The sequence below is a fragment of the Lutra lutra genome, chromosome 3 (genome assembly GCF_902655055.1).
Source record: "Lutra lutra chromosome 3, mLutLut1.2, whole genome shotgun sequence".
Taxonomy (NCBI): Eukaryota; Metazoa; Chordata; class Mammalia; order Carnivora; family Mustelidae; genus Lutra; species Lutra lutra.
The window spans coordinates 140897785-140917574 of record NC_062280.1 but is presented as its reverse complement, the minus strand read 5'-3'; the positions used below and the strand labels follow the sequence as shown (position 1 = coordinate 140917574).

Genomic DNA, 19790 nt, shown 5'->3' with positions numbered 1-19790 from the left:
TAGGGTAAAATAGTGGCCAACAGCAAATGATCAAAATATATAAATCATGACAGAAAAATAAGACCTTATAGTCCAGGTCTTCTGATGAAAATTGATGTATAGTGAAAAAGTACAGCAGTATCTTCAGTTGTAAAATGGCATTTGGTTTCTGTTATGAAAAATGTAGATTTAAAGGCTACCCTTCAAAAAGAATCACAAAGACAACTATTTCTGTAATTTTTATGTCTTCCAAATATTTCTTTCAGATGATTAATAGTTTTTAAAAAACAAACCAACCTGAGAATAAGGGAGAGCCCATGCTTTTCCTTTAAAAAAAAAAAAATCTCATAGGAAACAACATGAAAGCAAGTGCCTGAGAGCATGGGAAAGGATCCTTGGCATGTTTTCAAGTTAGTCTGATTATGTCAGATTAATGATGATAGAACAAAAGGTATTAAACTTACCTCCCCAGCTCTGATCTCCCTTTGGCTTTCCAGTTCTCCTGTCTTTGAGGGAAAAGAATGTTAGTGTTTAAGTTTAGAGGCTTAATTTCTTCTTAGAAGACCATACAGGACAATGTGAACATTCTGTGGCAAGCCTCCAGGGTAAGTTCTATTCCTGTTAGGGAATAGGAGAACTCTGTTTCTTGGTGGGCTAATGCAGGAGAAAGATATTTTGAAACCTCATATATTGTACTCATAATAAACATCTTTTCCAATCCATCTTTTTTTTAAAAAACTATTTTAAAAAAATCAATATTTTGATTTCAATAAAACTAAAAGTTGTGAAAGCCCAAAGAAGATGACAATGTAAGAGTCTCTGTGTAGCAGTAAATTGTGAGGGCACAGAATGTAATTTTGTGTAGCTCCGAATTTAAATGTAAATTTATTTATCAGGCATGACATTTTATATAAAAAGCTTAATAAATGGTGGCATATCCTGCAGAAGATCGGTCTAAAGAGTGGCTACAGAAGCCATTTTCCAGAAAACTCATGTGGCTGGTAGAACCTTAAGACATGTTTTAGAAGGTCCAGATCTTAAATCACAGAAGCTGTGAGGAAACGTAAAGATAAATATAGAGTCAGTAATGTGGGAAGTCTATAATTAAAATTAAGAAGCTTAGCTATTATGTGAAAAGAACCTATCACAACCCCTTTTAACATCAGCAATTCTGATTTAATGCAGTCCGTGCATGTTGGGTGACTGGTTTGCTCTGTCATGTGGACATTTTTTTTTCAACCTTTGTGGCCTTAATGTTTCATCCTGACAGGATTTGCGTCATTGATCTATATCACTGCCAGTGTGATGTCAGCGTGTGGGTGTGCAGTTATTGAGAGATAGTTAATCTAATGTGCTGCAGTAAAATCCAAGCACTATTTCCTACTAGAATAACAAAGAATGATTCATCATTGTTCATATTAGACTGATACTAAAAGTAGTATTCACAACGTGCATATATGCACATTAATACCACAGCCTTTGTAGTTTTCTAAACAAGAGCACTAAAAATAACTTCTTTAGAAACAGGTACTTAATAAATACATTTCCTTCTTCAAATTTTTTTTATCTGTATACAGTTCCATTTAGTGCTAAAGATAAAGTCTAACCATGGTATGTTATTCTTCAAACTTTTCTACTTGGTGTGCTTATCACTAATAAATCTAAATGCTTAGTATATCTAATTATAGAAATTTTCAATTAGCTGTACCCAGATAAATGAAATTATCCATAATTCTGAATCCTGCTTAGGCCCCTAATTTAAGCAGTCTACTTTATCCAGCCTTAAAAAAGAATAATACATTTTTATGGAAAAAGCCCTTAAACATCTAAGCAGTGAATAATGACCTTGATCTTTTCTCTTTCTTCTGTAACTGTCTGCCTTATTCTGTTCCCAAATTATGATCACCAATTTGTTAAATTACTAGACTTAAGGCCTGTACTAATTGTCTGCCTCAAGTGAATAAATGTTACCAGGTGTTTTGTAGACTTATCAAATAGGCATCCACTATTAATAGGATGACTATTGGTCCCAGTTTGTCTAGGACAGTCCCAGTTTATACCTCTTATCTTGGTGTCTAGGCAGTTTAACATTTGTTCCAGACTTTTCATTGTTTAACAGAATATAATTAGTGGTTCCATTAAAATAAGCTGTGATGCATCTAGTCTGCCATTTTGTATTTCCAGCTTCTGCCATGATTTCCTCTGGTAAGCAGTATATCCATCTCTAGTATTCACTTCAACCTATGATTAAATCTTAAAGGCAACCAGAGTAAATTGTTTCTTTTTTCTGACCCTTACTAAACAAGTCAAGGATAGCAGTTAAGGTAGTTAGAAGTAAAATAAAATGTTCTTGGATATAGAGGGCTAGGATCTGCTAACATCTTCCAGTCTCCTGGTGGTGGTGGCTACTGAAGAAGTATGTGATGCTGCTGCCCTCTCTGGCCCCTTGGCATTACAATGCTTACTGGTTGGAGGTGTCCAATGGGAAGCTTTTAGGTTAGATGAATATGAAATACATGCAGGAAATAAAATCTAAATATCCCTGCCACAGAATATATGGGGGGAAAAGTTCTGAATGATTTTGTCATTTATTGTATAAATCTATAACTGCTTAATATTGGCAGTGCTTTTTTAATTTTGCAATAAACCCTTTCAGCAACAGTGAGCTAAAAACAAAACAAAACAAAAAAAAACCTAAACTTGTTGAAACATTCAAAAGAAGCATAGAGACAATTCAGTGAGTTGTGTTTGTTAAAATTTTGAAGGTATTATAGTTCCAGTGAAAGTATTTGGAGTGAAATGTTTATACATTTCAGTAAGAAAAAAATAGTATTATGAATATCCTCTACTTAGCAGAATTGGCTCCCAGCTTACCAGATGGCACCTAAGAATCAGAGTATTCTCTGAATATAAATATTGTAGTCTTAAAATATTACAGAAAAGAGTCAATTGACGGTATCAATAATTTCAAAGTTCTTAACCATAAAATATAACAGTTGCAGGCAGTTTTATGAAAAAATTAAAAATGAGACTATTGAAAAAAGAAAATTTTCAGTCACATACCAGAGATGGGGCGTTAAGACACAGATACAGCTAACAGATTGACTAAAATACATGGATATGTACTAAGAATAATTGTTCCATTAACACTACTGTAATGTCGAGATATTCAATATAAAGAAGTCCATAAAATATTCCTTAATATATTTGATTTTAATAAAGCATTTTATTTTTTAATATTTTCAATAGAGCTTTTCATGTCCTTCAGTGTAATAAAAGCAGTTTGTCAATCAATAAAGAATTATTCCAAATAATGTAATTCTAATGATTTTTAGGCTGTTCTTACACTTTCAGGAGTGTCCTAGGTCGGATGACGATGATATGGTTATCCTGCCTCTGCTATCTTTTCTCCCACTTGTATCACCAGAGCTTAACCGGACTCAAAAACAAATCCTATTTCTCCTACTCCTAAGAGTTATTCCCAAATCCTTGTCCATAGATTTAGGGACATTTCACCAGTCTAAGAAATGGGAAAAATTAGGATAATGTAGGGGTTTTTCACTGGACTAAATTTATTTAAAGACTTTTTTTTTATTATTCTAAGTTAAGTCCCTTCTGTTTTGAGGTTAAATGTTCTTTATGAATGATGATGGGGTGCCTGGGTGACTCAGTTAGTTGAGCAACTGCTTTGGCTCAGGTCATGATTCCGGAGTCCCAGGATCGAGTTCCACATCAGGCTCCCAGCCCCCCGGGGTGTCTGCTTCTCCCTCTGACCTTCTCCCCCTCACGCTCTCTCTCTCTCACTCTCTCTCAAGTGGATAAATAGAATCTTAAAAAAAAAAAAAATTCTTTATGAATGATGGAATAATATATAACAGACGTCCTTCTGTTCTTAATTTTTCTTCTTTCCCTTTAGTGTCATAATTTAGCCTTATAAAAAGCTGATTACCTTAATGATTCCCCAGAATTTGTTTTAAAATTTTACTGCCACATAGGGGCACCTGGGTGGCTCAGTGGGTTAAGCCTCTGCCTTCGGCTCGGGTCATGATCTCGGGGTCCTGGGATCGAGCCCCGCATCGGGCTCTCTGCTCAGCAGGGAGCCTGCTTCCTCCTCTCTGCCTGCCTCTCTGCCTACTTGTGATCTCTTTCTCTCTCTCTCTCTCTGTCAAATAAATAAATAATCTTTAAAAAAAATTTTACTGCCACATAAATCAAAACACCTGGGAAATACTGCATCAGAACACACATAACTCTGTTCTGTTGACCAGTCTCTAGCCAATATTAGCCTCTTCATCCAGCTGCCCTCAACCCAAGTCAGTCCAAAGACATACCTGGTTTTAGGATGATCCTCACATTTGTTTTCCATTGGCATGAACCATGTAAAGTAAAACTTTTATTAAGTTGATACCTTAGTTTAATATACTAAAGCGGGAAATTATGAAATTATAGAAAAAGAAAATGCTATGACGTGGCCAGATCTGCAAGGTGACTGAGGCCCCTACATGGAAAAGAGGAAAAACATAAGCAAGGAAATCAGAGAGATTTAAAAGAAACAAAGTTTGACTTGTTCCCGCAAACAAAGTTATAGGTTCTGACTCTTTGCACCCCTTATCTTCCTGAGATTATTTGCATCTATCATTGTCCGGTAATCCCCAGCAAGGGAGTCTTCCCATAGAGGACTTGATTAGTTGCAGATGTCATTGACCTTTCCTAGGTCCCTTGACTACATGGACATGCATCAGCTACGGTCTAAGCTGCATGAGCTTAACACATGTTATTTAGATGTTAATGCAGGACCTGTATGCCTAATACTACCTCAAGAGTCAGGATCACAATCATAGTCTTTTGAAGAATTAGATTTTTATTTGTAGAGGAGTGGAATGAGATGTATTTCACATTCCCACTCTTAATGTCTTTTTTTTTAATTAATGTCTTAATGATTTGAAACCACTGAGCTGAATGAGGCTGCACCTTTAATTTTTTAACATGCAAATGACCCAGACTGATTTCCATCTAAGAACAGCCTTAATAAACAACTGATCTTGTTTATTTATTGCCAGAAAGATTTTTATAAAATGAAAGTTAACTCTTCCAACTTTAATTTGCCTCATAGCTAACAATCCCTTTCTGCAATCACCTGATTCAGCTCTCTTGCTATCTTGGCTGTTTATTTTGCAACTGCTTTTTGGGATACATTGCTAAAAGTTAAGACATTTATTGATGCATTACTGAATTTTATATATGGCAGAAGTCAGCATTGGACTATACCTGCTTTAGTTTTTTTCAAGCCAAATAATTGGGGCTATGCTTTATGGCAGTTTGAGACACTTGATCAGCAGAAGGCAAGGACTAGCTTGACAGTGTGGTCCTTGATGTCTTATTTTTAACCTTATTTCAATTCATACGAACCAGAGAGGTTTTATGGCCCACCTCTAGAGGGCGTAAGACTAGCCTTAGTCCTCATACATATTTTCTATATTAGTGTTCCCTTTCTTTAGTTTGTCAGCTCTTTTGTTTTGAGTTTTGTTTTGTTCAGTTATGTTATTTTAAGGGGGTTTTTTAGCTTTTGTTTTTGTTGCCGTATGTTTCTTTTAAATCTCCTTAAGTTACTTTTGAAACAGTTTTGGCTGTTTTGTCATTCACTGTTTTCCGTAAGATATCTCTCATTTAACTAAAAACTTTTAGAGTCTTCCCAAGAGTTTCAGTGAGATCTATTTAGGTGCATTTTGCTTTGTTATCATTATGTGTAACTAGCACATATTTGAGGTGTATTGTGTGGGGTCTTTTATCCAAATGTTTGGTGCTTTTCTATTTGTAGTTTATCTTCAAGTAAATTTTGGTATTATTATGCTGCAGTTTTCTCATTCATTTTATAATTTGTAATACAAGTTATATCCAAACAAGAGGGGCAGTATAATGTAGTGGTGAAAAAACACAGATTTCAAAGCTAGAACACCCAATTCTTTTGACAGCTTACTAACTGTGAGACCTTTAAAGTTACTTAATCTCTTTGTATCTTAGTTTCCTTACAGAAAATGGAAATAATAGTTATCCCACTTCAGAGGGATATGATGCCACTTAAATGAGTTAATAATCTATAAATAATATATAGAGAGATTATAAGTATTCTATATATAAATAATCTATAAACCACTTACACCAGTGCCTGGGACCCAATAAGTGCATATAAAAGTGCATATAAACATTCTCACCCAAATGCCACCTGTGCTTGTATTGACAAATCTACCTGAAAATCAATAGTTCAAGAATACTAATAGTTAATGTGTTAAAATGTTATCAGAAAGTCCAGACAATTGCTATGACATGTCAGGCTATTGATTAAGAGAACCCTCTGCAAAATGTTTTGAGACAGTATTTTGAAAATAAAAAATAAAAACCAGGTGCATTTTAAGTTTGCTAGAATTCTCATATAATCAGGTAAGAAAGGGAAAATGAAGAATATGCTCATCACTGCAGAATGCATTCCTATAATTGTAACATTATTGATGCATCCTTTCTCTTTGCTTATTCTTCTGGGAAAATTGTTTGATGCACATTGTTGAATTAACAGGGTCTTTAGGAAATATGAAATATGTCTACTTTACATTGTCCTTATTATAACTGAAGAATTTTTGAAGGTGTGGACCATGTCACCAGTCCTGATCATTAGAACGCTATGGCAACTGTAAGGATAATGAGGGTGGAGAACTAAAATCTTATTAGAAGGGTTGAAAATAGAGAATGGGACAGAAATAACAATAGAGCAAAGAGCTAGTCAAGGACAAAGTGAAAATGAGGTCAAGAATAAAGTGAGGAGAAAGCTTTGACCTAATAAAGAGACAGTGATTCTTCTGAAGATAGAAGAAAGAGGTGAGAAAATTTTGACATATGTGATTGAGGTCAGGTTGGGCAAGTCCTTAAAGGGTGGTGGAGATCTTTGATAATCACTCTAGAAAACAGGATAGGCTATTAACCAAGGATAAATTTCTGAAAGGATTCCTAAACAATGCTGATGGCTAAGTTAAGGTTGGAAATAACTAAATTTTCAAACATGACAGTCTGAGTACCATTTGATTTCTACAGTTCATATCTAAGAGAAGTTAATTATCTGGCTAAAATTGGGGACTTTGTGGGGGAGAGGATATAAAAGGAAGACATCCATGGGAAAGGAAATAAGGCAGTGAAGGCAGTGTTCGATCAAGAGGAAAGGGAAATCATTATGAGAAAGAACAAATGTTGAAGAGAAAATGGAGAAATGAAAGATAGATGTGGTGGCCAGAGACTGAATGAAAGTCTAAGATTTCAAAGATGAGATAGTGGAATTCTAAATGATAAGTTCCAGGATGTGTCTTTGAACATGAGTTACTAAAAACAGAATAGAAGAGTTCCAGAAAGTTTGATCCTGAGTTTTTTGGACATTGAAGTCATTGTGCTTATGGAAAAAACTGTGAACACGGTGCCAAAGTTTTTAGTAAATGAGAACTGCATATGACAGCAGTGAAAAGAGGTAGAGGGTGATCTACTCATATGACATGATCTCAAGGAAAAAGAAACTTAAGCATGAAACAGGAACAACAGTGGTAATGGGAAGCAGCCTTGGGGTGTCTGGAAACTGCCTCGGGAGAGAATGGGAAGCCTGCTCCCAGGGGCAACTAGAAAAATTGTCCTGGGGGGGGAGCCAGATTTCATATAAAGGAAATATATCAATAAGTCTTCTGTGAAAAGGTTGAGGATGTGAAGGAATTTTTTTTATAATAGGGAAAAAGGTTCTAGTGAGCTCAGTGGAAAGAATTGAGAAAGCTATCATCAATAAGAAAGTCAAGAAATGGAAACATAGCTGTGTGAGAACATGAGTGAAAATGAGGAAGTGGGCTGCCAGGGATTGCTTTTTGTTTAAGGGCTGAAGATGAGAGGAATGGTTAAATTTGCTGAGTGGCTGAATTCAGCATTTATAAGCAGATTCTGTTGAGATCAGGACAATCTTTACTCTCAAGCCTTGTTCTTCAGGAGCCTTGCCTTTCTATAAGGACTTTGAAATTAACAATTACCCTTTGCCACTTTTGAAAATGGTCCTTTAGTGTCTTACCTCCTCTGAGGTGTCTGACATGTATTTACTGAAACCTGTTGCTCTAGGTTATATCTCTTGCTAGTTCTTTTCCACATTCTTGGGAGAGTGGGGCTTTGATCATTACACACACACACACACACACACACACACACACACACATTTTTTAACTATAGCCTTATCATTAGATAATCCTGGCTTTGTCTCTTTGTGTGCCCTTGACAAGTTACTTAACTGCATGCACTCTGCTTCACTTTCCCTACCTATCATTGATACCTCCTTCAGTTATTGTAAAGACTTAGTTAACTCATGAAAATCACTCCAAATGGTGCCTGGACATACTCTGCAATATATAATTATTTTTGAAAACACAGAGCAATCACGCTTTTATTTATAATAATAACTATCATTTATTGAGTCGTGCCAACCAGTATACTTAGTACTTTAAATATATGTAATTTGATTCTCACAACAATGCTGTGAGCTTGATTATTTTAACCTTTCTACAGAAGGAAACAATCTCAAAGAAGAGCAGTAAATCGCCTTGCTAAAAAATATTGAAGCTTTTATTAAAACTTAAATCTTTTGACACCAAAATTTATTTTCTTTCCACTGTGCAACTTGTAAACAAATCACAATCATTATCATTACCTATACATTTGTATTAGCTACTAATAAATTTCCTTAGTTTACATAGCACCATAAAGTAATGAAAAGACCTCAGTCTTCTTCCCCTCACTTGTAACATCTTTAGTCTCTTTCCTGGTCTCCAGGGGAGCTTTGGTAGAGTGCCTTAATCCCGAAGTGTGTGGCCTGTCTTTTAAGATTTTGTGGACTTGAGCAAGAATGCCATCCATCAAGTATCCGTATTAATGTCCATGTTAAATCTTAAAATAAACATACAACAACAAAACAAAATTAGAAATAAAGTAAAAACAGCCCTTAAAGTGGTAGCCTTTATTAACTTGAGAGGCAAAGGCCAGCCTGAGACATAAAACCCAGGTTTGAGGAACACATTGATCAAGCCAATATTCTATAGACAATTGTGCTGTGGGCATTCTTTAATGGTTAAGCATGGAGAGTGGATCAAGTTACAGAAGGACATTTCAGAGCGAATCCTCAATTAATAAATGTTACAAATAACAAATTTTATAAATGAAAGTAGCAGACTGAATAATAAAAACTGAATTAGAAGATAATGCCTATCATATAGGAGGGAAGTGAAAACAAAAAGGATGGTTTTACAGCAGATACATATTTCTGTACATGTATTTTGATGAGCTTTTGGGTTAGTTCACGGGGAAGTCTGAATGATCGCAAAATTCAAGGCATTAGCAGTAGAAACCATTTAATCATTTACTATATCCCAAACGCTGACAGCGGGAATGTTTGCTTTTTTCCCCTTTCCCTTTCCGCGGGTCACTGCAAGTCACGTGAGAAGCATCACGTGACTCGGTCAAAGGATCTTTTCCTCTCACTGCTTTGCAAAAAAAAAAAAAAAAAAAACAGCGGAACTGTTCTCCAATTAAAGCTGTTAACGTGTGCTACGCTGTTTCCTTGTTGGATTTTGTTCTCTGCTGCTACTGTAAAAACAAAATGAGTGGTAAGATTTGCTGACTATTTTTGAACATTCTTCTATTTTAAAACATAGAAAGCATTGTATTAATCTAAAGTCGTGCCGTGTGTGTTTTTTCAATAGATGCCAAATCTGTGGCAGTAAAAATAATTTAAATTGTGGCCATGTAGTTATAAAAAGATTAGACTCTGTTTGGAGATGGGCTGATTTTATATTCCATGGAGTATTCCTTTCCAGCGCTTTTATTTTACTAGGTTTTTCTTTTTACCACTGAAGTAATGAATATTGGCACCAGATTATTTGGAAGCCATTGTGAAAGCTTGCTTATAAAGAGAATGTGTAGCACGTCAGCAGCCCGTTGCATTTTAAGAATTTAAACTCAGATTTGTAGTTTCATCAAAAAAAAAAAAAACCCTCTTTAAATGTGAATGTATGCTAAAGAAAAATAAAGAATTTAACTTACAGTAGATGAAATATCATCTTTATTAAGTTATTGATGGCACTTTTTAAGGAATGGACGTGAGGGGCTTCTCAAATTTCCTAAGACATTTGGTGAATAAGCATTGTTTGCTCCTCTGCAGGGTTTTAGAATAGGAAATAATGCCCTTAAAATGATTTTAATAGCTTTATGTTTGGGGGTAGATTTTGTTTAGATCATGTAGATTATTAAGGAGCTCCTGGGTGTATCTACAGTTGTTCAGATAAAGCTACTCTTGTTCCAGATGTGCATTTTGTGGTACAATCTGTAACAGATTTGGCTTCTTTACTAGGACAGAATAACCCCCTCATCCCCCACCCCCCGCTTCACTGCATTTACAGGGTTTGTAGTTAATCTTTTAGTATTTTCAGTATTTTATGCCAACAATAAAAGTATTGGCGAAGCTAAGCGGGTAGATGAACATTTGCATCATTAAGCATGCAAGGTTTTAGGGGTTTGCTCTTGTAGGTAGAAATAGCAACTGAAGTGGTGCTGTAAATATTGTAGTTCTAAATTGTATTTACTAGGTTTACATAATGGGAGTTTTATGTGTTCAGTGTTGGATGTTATTTCACGCCAGTATTTTGGAAATTAAAAACAGTATCCGTGAATTGTCTCTAAAAAAATGAACCATGTACCATTTCTGCCTCAGGATAAGAAAATTTACTTGCTAGAGTGAAATGATTACTTCTTAGGGAAATGAGTTAATAGTTATTCCTGGACTGCAACTAGTAATGTATTTACTGCTGGTTTATTTTAGGTTGGGTTTGTTCTGTTCTGTTTTCAGTATCACACTTAAATATATTTAAAGAATAGAGTAGAATTTTGTTCTACTAAAATATAAGCTATAAAGCAGCTTTCAAAGTATATGGTTTGAATTGTAATTATATAGTATTTATGTATTTATATTTTTAGTAAAAGAAGGGCAATCCAAGCAGTTATGTAGTTTTGCAATTTTAAATATAATCAGCAGTAACTTATTTTTTATTCTGGAGGCTGAAAAATAACAAAAACCTATTCTGATGACTTGCTGTAAGAATTAAATTTGACAACATTTGAAAGGAAGCACAGTCTGTGGCACATTTAGTAGAAGCTCAAAAATACTGATTTTCTTTACTAAGATTACAAATAGGATTTTGATGAATTCTCTTTCTGGTTCCCAGCTAAATTTCACATATTATGAATAATATTTAAGCCAGTTTCAGGATTCATAAAGCTAGTTTACTGTAGGTTTATGTAAAATAGCTAATAGATGCAAACTAGAATTTTCTTAAAACTGTTCTCATTTTCTCTTGAGTCCAGTATAGAGAAGTTAAAAGTAAGTTTTGGATAAACCCTTTCTTGCCTAGAGGTATAAAGCACCTCTCAAGTTTTATTTTGTAAGTTAATAGGTTAATGTTGGCTTAAATGTAGGAAAATTTTGTTTTGCCTTTCTTTTTTTTTTTTTTTTTTTTTTTAAAGATAACAAAGACCTTAATTTTCCTTAGAAGCTTTGGAGCCTCAAATTACATCAGTTTCCAGTAATGCATAGTATTCTTAAATGAAACTGTCTGGTTTTAAATCCTCTTGCTACCACTAGGGCAAGCTTAACCTCTCTGCCTTAATTTCCACATGGAAAAAATGGGAGTAATAATAATAATACTTACCTGCTGGTAGAATGATTATTTGGAGAAAAAAGAACACGGCCTAGCATATATAGTAAGTTAGTATTAACTATATATAATTAGCTATTTTAAGAAAATATTACAAACAACTTCATGTATTTGGTGGGCTGTTTGGAATGGGAAGAATATTTTGTTGAAAAGTTATTTTTAGGGGCACCTGGGTGGCTCAGTCGGTTAAGCTGTGCCTTCAGCTCAGGTCGTAATCCCAGAGTCCTGGGATTGAATCCCACATCGGGCCTCCTGCTTAGTGAGGAGTCTATGTCTTCTTCTGCCCACCTCCCTGCCTCCTGTTCATGCTCACACTCTGCTAAATAAATAAATAAAATCTTCTTAAAAAAGAAAAGCTATTTTATAGCCATATATAGCATAATTCGGTAGTTGCCCCTACACAGACACACACACATAATAAGCTCCTTACTTCCTCATGCCCATTTGAGTCTTAAACCTATTCCCTCTCTTCCCCTCCCTATCTCTTCTTTCATTCCTCTCCCTCCACTTTTCTCTCTTCCCCCCCTTCTCTTCCTCTGTTCCAACCCTCCTCACTCACGCTTCTTCACCCTTCCCTTTCTCCAGTTACCTCTCCTCCTCTGTCCCCTCCCCTCCTTTCTTGCCTGTGTTTTCTCCTCCTCTGTCCTTTTCTTCTTCCCTCACCACTGTTCAGCATTTACCCTCCCACACCCACCTTTTTTTTTTTTCCTAAGATTTTATTTATTTGACAGAGAGATCACAAGTAGACAGAGAGGCAGGCAGAGAGAGAGAGGGAAGCAGGCTCCCTGCTGAGGAGAGAGCCCGATGCGGGACTCGATCCCATGACCCTGAGATCATGACCTGAGTTGAAGGCAGCAGCTTAACCCACTGAGCCACCCAGGTGCCCCATCCACACCCACCTTTTCGTACATGCTCTTTTCTCTTTCCTTCCCTGTGTCTCACCGTCTTTCCCCTACCCCAACCATCAACTACTTTGTTGCTTGCTTGTCACTCCTTTCCTTCCCTGAAAAGAGGAGAGTGGCTGTATTCCGGTTTTGCTCTAACCTCCATGCTCTTCATTCTGTTTTCCTGAAGTATGTGTAATATTACCAGTGAAATTTATTTCTTTTCTGCTCTATGATTTAGCTTTTCTTCTTTCTTTTCTTTTATAACTGATATCCATTATATGTACTCTGCAGATTGAAATTCCACATATAAAAAGAACTCTTCCTCCATTACATTCTTCATTAGACTCTTGGGTACATTTATTCCTAAAAAATGAGTGAGGCTCCTTGAGAGGGTTTAATTTCAAGCTACTAAAAACTAATGGGTGAGGGGACAGTGCAGTCTGAAGTTACAAAGTAAAAAGGATCTGAAGGTGAGATTCTTCTTTTTTAAAAAAAGTTACATAAAGCAAGTAAGACTTGTTACTAGAAAAAATAAAACACACCTTCCCAAAATGCCTATTTTATCCCACAAATGTTGAGAGAAGATAAATGAGATAATATTTATAAAAGTTATCTGGAAAGGATAACAGTAAAAGTGAAAGAAAATGTAGAATAAGATAAGCTGAACTTTCTCTTTTTGGGGGGAACTTTTTGGTTTAAGAAACAAGAATTGTTCCTTGGCTAAATATGCATGTTCAGTATTTTTCTAATTTTGTTCTCAAGTCCCCACAAATATTACTTACATATTACACAAGAGGTTTTGAAAACTAACAGAGAAGTCCCAAATTTCTGACTCTTCTTTCTCTTATTGCTCGTCCATCTTGACTTTTTTTTTTCCTATTGCTTTTTAGAATTTTGCTTTTTTGTATCTTTCATTGATTTTTATATGCAAAGTTTAGGTTGATTCCCTCTAGGTCAGTGTTTCTTAATTTGCGTAATCATAAGATTCACCAGATGTATTTGTAACTAAGTATAGTGACTCAAGACCCCTCTGTAAGTATAATAAAGAATCTCTAGGAGCCTGGAAATCTGTGTTTTAAAAAGCTCCCCAGGTGACTCTTTTGATGATCAGACAGGTTAAAAAAAAAAACACAATTGCAGGTAAAAAATAATCAGTGCACTTTACAAAATATATTCTTATGTTTTATAGCAGTTGAATCATCTGAATTTCTTTTCATAGTAATATAGTTACTGTTAACTTGAGCATTCGGTTTATCTTTTTTTAATTTTCATTTTTTTAAAAGATTTTATTTATTTGACAGAGAGAGACCGCGAGAGAGGGAACAGAAGCAAGGAGTGTGGGAACGAGAGAAGCAAGCTTCTCACTGAACAGGGAGCCTGACATGGGGTTGGATCCCAGCCTGAGCCAAAGGCGGGCGCTTAATGCCTGAGCCACCCAGGCTCCCCAAGCATGTAGTTTAGACGAAGTATTCAAAGTGGAATTCAGATTGTTTTCAATGTTAGCTTGCTAAGTAATCCTGGATTAACACATCATTTCTGTGATCCATTCAGGTCCTGCTCAGGTTCCAATGATGTCCCCAAATGGTTCTGTGCCTCCTATTTATGTGCCTCCTGGATACGCCCCACAGGTATGTGTTTGTGGTTTTTTTCTTTATCTATCTATATAGTAGGGAGCAAATATTACTGTTTAATTTAGATAAAAAATACCATTTCAGTACTGAAGCTTACCTGGTACAATATATCTTTTGGTATCTATTTCACTTCTAGTACATATTTAGTGTATTTGGAAAGGAGGAGAAATGAAATTGACAGCATTATCATTTGGCCTTGGCTTTGGGTGTTGAATTATTATAGAAAATTAATTCTGGAGCTTTATTTCCCTGAATATGTGATAATGTAAGTAATATCTTAAGGTTTAAAGGTGCTTGGAAGTAACCCTAGACAGTGTTCCATCTGTATTCATAAAATATCTCATGAACACCCATAATAATTATATGGCACATTGTGGTACATAGAAGAAAATTTAGACCTATAGACCATCAGCCCTAAAGGGTAAGGGAATCAGTATCATCACACATTTACAGTCCTTTCCTATGCACCACTTGGGAAGCCCTGACTTAAAGAATAAAATACAGCTAACTTATTTGCACAGGCAAACTGAATTAAATGTAAGGGCTCAGGTATTCTGAGTATCATCTGGTACTAAGATTCTGTGTAGTCTGCTTTCATTGCCTCATATCCTTTTTAGAAATAATTCAGTTTCTTTTTTTTAAGCACTGAAGTTACACTTGAAATTTTCTTCAGGTCCTCTTTTACTTCCTTCATGATTATGTCAGAATATTGGTGGGATATTGTGATAGATTAACTGCCCATACTATGAAGCCCACCACTGTGAATGACAGCAAAAGAAGACCATGTTGGTGAGGAGAATAGAAGTCATATGAGAATTAGAGTCAGAAAAGCTGGATCCATTTCTTATTTCAAGCCCTTGCTGGCTGTGTGGCCTTAGACAAATCAACTTCCTTAAGTCTTCTGTGTCCTAACCAGAAGATAGGATGATAACATGTAACATTTCAAAGTATCTGTAAGCTTTTCAGAAGCTATCTCTACTTTTGTTTGACATACTGAAGGTTCTGTGTTATCCTACTAAATCTGCTCTCTGATATGGTCCAAACTCAAAAGGCCTTTTTTCCAGCCTTACCCTTTTTGTGACCCCCTAAACATTTGACACTACTGATACAGTTTACCCCAAATTTCCTTGACATAACACTGTTCTGATTCTTTCTACTTTACGTGGTTGCTCCTTCTCAGACCTTTCTCCACTAAGCTCTGTATTTGGTGCTACTGACAATTTATTTCAGTGCAACTAAAGAGTATCCAGCTTTTCTCACACCTAGCAGTACTTTTATTTTTATGGCAGATTCCTACCCTTCTCATTTCATTCAGTCATGACCTTCATGAAGTAGCTTTCCTTGAATGTTTCCAGATGTCTCTCCTGTGGGTTCTCATGGCACACTATGTATATCCTTTTAATGAATTTCTCACAGTTTAATAATTTTTTTCTTCTGAGAAGATTTTTGAACTCTTACAGTTCCTGTACTCAGCAGTGTTCAACAGATATGTATTGAGTGCTCATGTATGTCAGGCAGTCTTCTAGATGATTGTGATGTATCTGTAAATAAAAGGCAAAAACATCTGTCTCTCTGTAGTTAACATTCTTGTGGGGAGAAGAAAACCATAAGCATATAACACATGGATAAATTATGTAGTACGTTAGGTAGTAAGCAGTGGGGGTGGAAAAGGAAAGAAAATAGACCTTGGTTACATTTTAAAATAGGGTAGTCAAAATAGGCCTCTTTGGAAAAGTGACATTTGAAGGTCAAGTAGGAGTCTACATGGCTTAATTTCAGTATTGTTGCTACTGCTACAGGTCTTGGGAAATAGACCTGAGGAAATGGAAAGAGATGGGGGAATAGCCATTTGATGGAGCAGTTAGAACACACACACTTACTAGTTAAGTCCACCGTCTTATATGGGTGCAGTTTATAGCACCTAAAACAATACAGTAATAATATCACAGGTCACCTTAACAAATAAAATAATAATGAAAAGGTTTGAGGGACACCTGGCTGGCTCAGTTGGGAGAACTTGGGATTCAGTCTTAAGGTCATGAGTTCAAGCCCTACATTGAGCCTGCTTTAAAAAAAAAAAAAGAAGAAGAAGAAGAAGAGGGAGGGAACGGGGGAGGGAGTATTGTGAAGTATTGTGAGGATTACCAAAATGTGACACAGAAACACCAAATGAGCAAATGCTGTTGAAAAATGGCACCAGTAGACTTGCACAACACAAGGTTGCCACAAACTTTGAATTTTTTTAAAAATGCAGTATTTGCAAAGCTTAGTAAGGCAAAGCACAGTAAAATAAAGTATGCCTGTATTCATATGCTCCTTTGATGTTTTCCTTTCTCCATGGTTTTGTTAATGCTGTAATCTGGGGAATGTTACTCATTTGCTCATTTCTCCCTTTTAGAAGTTTACCCATCCTTGAGGACCTAGATCAAGTTATTTGTACCATCTCTTGGTTATAAATTAAATGCCACCTAGTATCATAATTGTGGAATTTTACGGGATTTTAAGTTCCTTGAGCATAGGCGCTGCCTTTTGATTTTTTTTTATTCTATGGTAACCCAAATACAGTAGATATTTCATAAATATTTGTCAAATAAGTGAATGAATTTTTTTTTAAGATTTTATTTATTTATTTGACAGAGATCACAAGTAGGCAGAGAGACAGGCAGAGAGAGAGGGGGAAGCAGGCTCCCTGTTGAGCAGAGAGCCCTATGTGGGGCTTGATCCCAGGACCCTGGGATCATGACCCGAGCTGAAGGCAGAGGCTTTAACCCACTGAGCCACCCAGGCGCCCAAGTGAATGAATTTTAATAGTAATCTTACTGGAAGGATTATGTGAGGCTAGTGGGCTACTATTACCTACCTTAATTTAAGATTAAGACTGTCTGTAGGAAACATATCATTTTCAGGTACACAGGAGTAATCAATAAACAAAGATGCAGTCTCATCATCATTGAAATAATTTAAATACCCACTATGTAAGTGGGTATTCTAGCATTTTGACATCATTGTGGAAATAACCCACCATTTCTAGCATACACAATTTCTAATTTAGAAAATACTTAAGAATCAGGTTCTGGGCACAGCTAAGCACTTAATCATTGTCCAAAACTTGACATATAAGGAAACATAATTATCTTAGCAAATCTAGAAGCTGGGAGTTGAGCCAAATGCTAAGACATATAGGTGGCTATAATAAAGTACAGGTGGTATTTCTCTCAATAGAGAGAAGTCTTAGCTCAAGGTCGTGAGTTCAACGCCTGCATACATAGCACAAATACTAAACGCATGAATACCTATCACCCATGGTCTTCCTTTAGACTTTAATGTACTTACCTCCTCTTGTGGCTCCTCACCTCTCTCTCTTGCCAAGTATATGAATGTATATCTTTTGGTGAAAAGCAGTGATCTAAGGGGCATAGGTGGAGGTCACATAATACTTTTGCCATATTATTATGTAATAAGTCCGTGCTGATAGGATTCAGCAAATTTATGCATCCTAAAAAGTTAGGTCAGGCAAGCAAATACGGCAGAAATAAAAATCCAGTTTTGGGACTGTTTAGCTTTATCAGTGAGGAAATAGTAATATGTACGTAAGAGAATAGTGGGGCAGAAAAGTGAAAGATCCCAAAGATAGATCTTAATTTAAGATTCAGATCGAGATTTAATGAAAGTACTTTAAAGAGAAAAATATGAAAAAAATCATGATTTACCTAGGATATACCAACCTTCAAATTTGTAATGTTTATACCAATGGCATGTCCCTATTAAGTTTAGAACCACTTCAGATACTGACTCATCATTAACTCGTACATATACTTAACTTCATTTTAAGAGTAATAATTAGACAAGGACAGGGTATCAGTAACTTTAAAGGAGTAATTGTTTTTCTTATTTAAGATTTGTAAAATCCAAATCCTCTGTTAATATTAAAGTTGCTAATATTGTATTATACTTCCTTTGTGAATTTATTCAGAGTTCTGCAATATTGTTTATTTTACAATATTTATACTTTATTGCTCTGTATTTTAGCATTCTTGTCAAAAGTAACGGGAGGGAACCTGGATGATTCTATTCTGTTGACCTTAAGTTTTTTGTTTGTTTTTTTTTAAGATTTTATTTATTTATCTGACAGACAGAGATCACAAGTAAGCAGAGAGGCAGGCAGAGAGAGAGGAGGAAGCGGGCTCCCCGCTGAGCAGAGAGCCCGATGCGGGGCTCTATCCCAGGACCCTGGGATCATGACCCGAGCCGGAGGCAGAGGCTTAACCTACTGAGCCACCCAGGCGCCCCGTGTTGACCTTAAGTTTTGAAGAGAAGGTTGCTTTATAAAGATGTAAAATGCCCTTGCCATCAAAAGGGTAGAGTTACTAAGGACAGTTTTCCCCCCTTTGCCACTAGTGAACAAAAATAGCTCTTAAAATAGACTTAATTTGGGGTGCCTGGGTGGCTCAGTGGGTTAAAGCCTCTGCCTTCGGCTTGGGTCATGATCCCAGGATCCTGGGATCGTGCCCCGCATTGGGCTCTCTGCTCAGCAGGGGAGCCTGCTTCCTCCTCTCTCTCTTTGCCTGCCTCTCTGCCTGCTTGGGATCTCTCTCTCTCTCTCTCTCTCTCTGTCAAATAAATAAATAAATAATAATCTTTTTAAAAATAGACTTAATTTTTTGGTTACATAGCTTTTATTGTTGGATTAGAAAATGAATCATCGTTTTTAGAAATCATTATTTCTTAAGAAATAATTTTTTTGTTAACCATGAAACTCTGAAAGTTACTGTCCAGTATGATAGACTTAAAGCTAGTTCAAATGATATGCAGAAAGAAAAACTTGTTCATTACATGCTTAAACATAAAGGAATATTAATTTTGCAAACAAGCCAGTGGAAAAAAATATTTTTGTGGTAAAGAACAAATATAGTTGTGTACTTTAAATATAGTTGTGTATTTTTCTAATCATGAGTATGTAGAAAACGTGGAAAGGGTAGGGAAAAAATTACATTGAATGTTTATAACCTAAAGGTACTCTCTGTAAACATATAATAAGTATCCCTGTAGCCTTTAACTACAAAATTACAAACATAATTTTAGACGTAGCCTTAATGAGTTGTATTTTTGTAGTTTAAAAAGAAAGGGAGGTTTGTGAGAGATTGACCTGCTTCAATAGAAGCAGGAATATGTACCAACTAAACTAAGTTACCAAATGGGAAAATAAAAACTGTAAAACACAGAAAGCAAATGGTGATAGGAGTAGAAGGAACTTAATTTACTGGCAAATAATACTAACTTACAGTCTCTTAAGAGCGTTGCAGCACAGAATAACACTTCATATTTTAGTGATGAAATTAATGACTTATCAAGAAAAGATTAGAGACTACCTGAATGGGACACCTAAAAAGCAGCATCAAAAGTTCTGTCCTTCTGCCTCTCTTTAATGGCTCCCCTGTTTTTTTATGGAATGTGGGTTGTTATGGTGATGAGAGGGTACCTAACAGGAAGGGGATTGTAGATCTCATAATGTGGGGAAGGGA

General features: G+C 35.9%; 1 protein-coding gene and 1 long non-coding RNA gene across 5 annotated transcripts in view; one reads left to right on the top strand and one right to left on the bottom strand.

Moving 5' to 3' along the window:
- Positions 1 to 19790, top strand: part of FNDC3A (fibronectin type III domain containing 3A) — a 180232-nt gene that overhangs the window by 83493 nt on the left and 76949 nt on the right. For 3 of the 4 annotated variants that reach the window (XM_047723391.1, XM_047723392.1, XM_047723395.1), the window contains exon 4: positions 14189 to 14265. In XM_047723391.1, coding sequence (XP_047579347.1) covers positions 14189 to 14265 — 77 coding nt within the window. Of the gene's footprint in view, positions 1 to 9545; positions 9648 to 14188; positions 14266 to 19790 lie in introns of those variants that run through there. The other variant, XM_047723393.1, reaches the window with a different exon arrangement.
- LOC125096417 (uncharacterized) lies at positions 9015 to 19789 on the bottom strand. The gene is made up of 3 exons (XR_007126180.1): positions 19638 to 19789; positions 15566 to 15809; positions 9015 to 9627 (listed from the first exon to the last, which is right to left on the bottom strand). It is a non-coding gene; the product is annotated as an uncharacterized LOC125096417 (long non-coding RNA).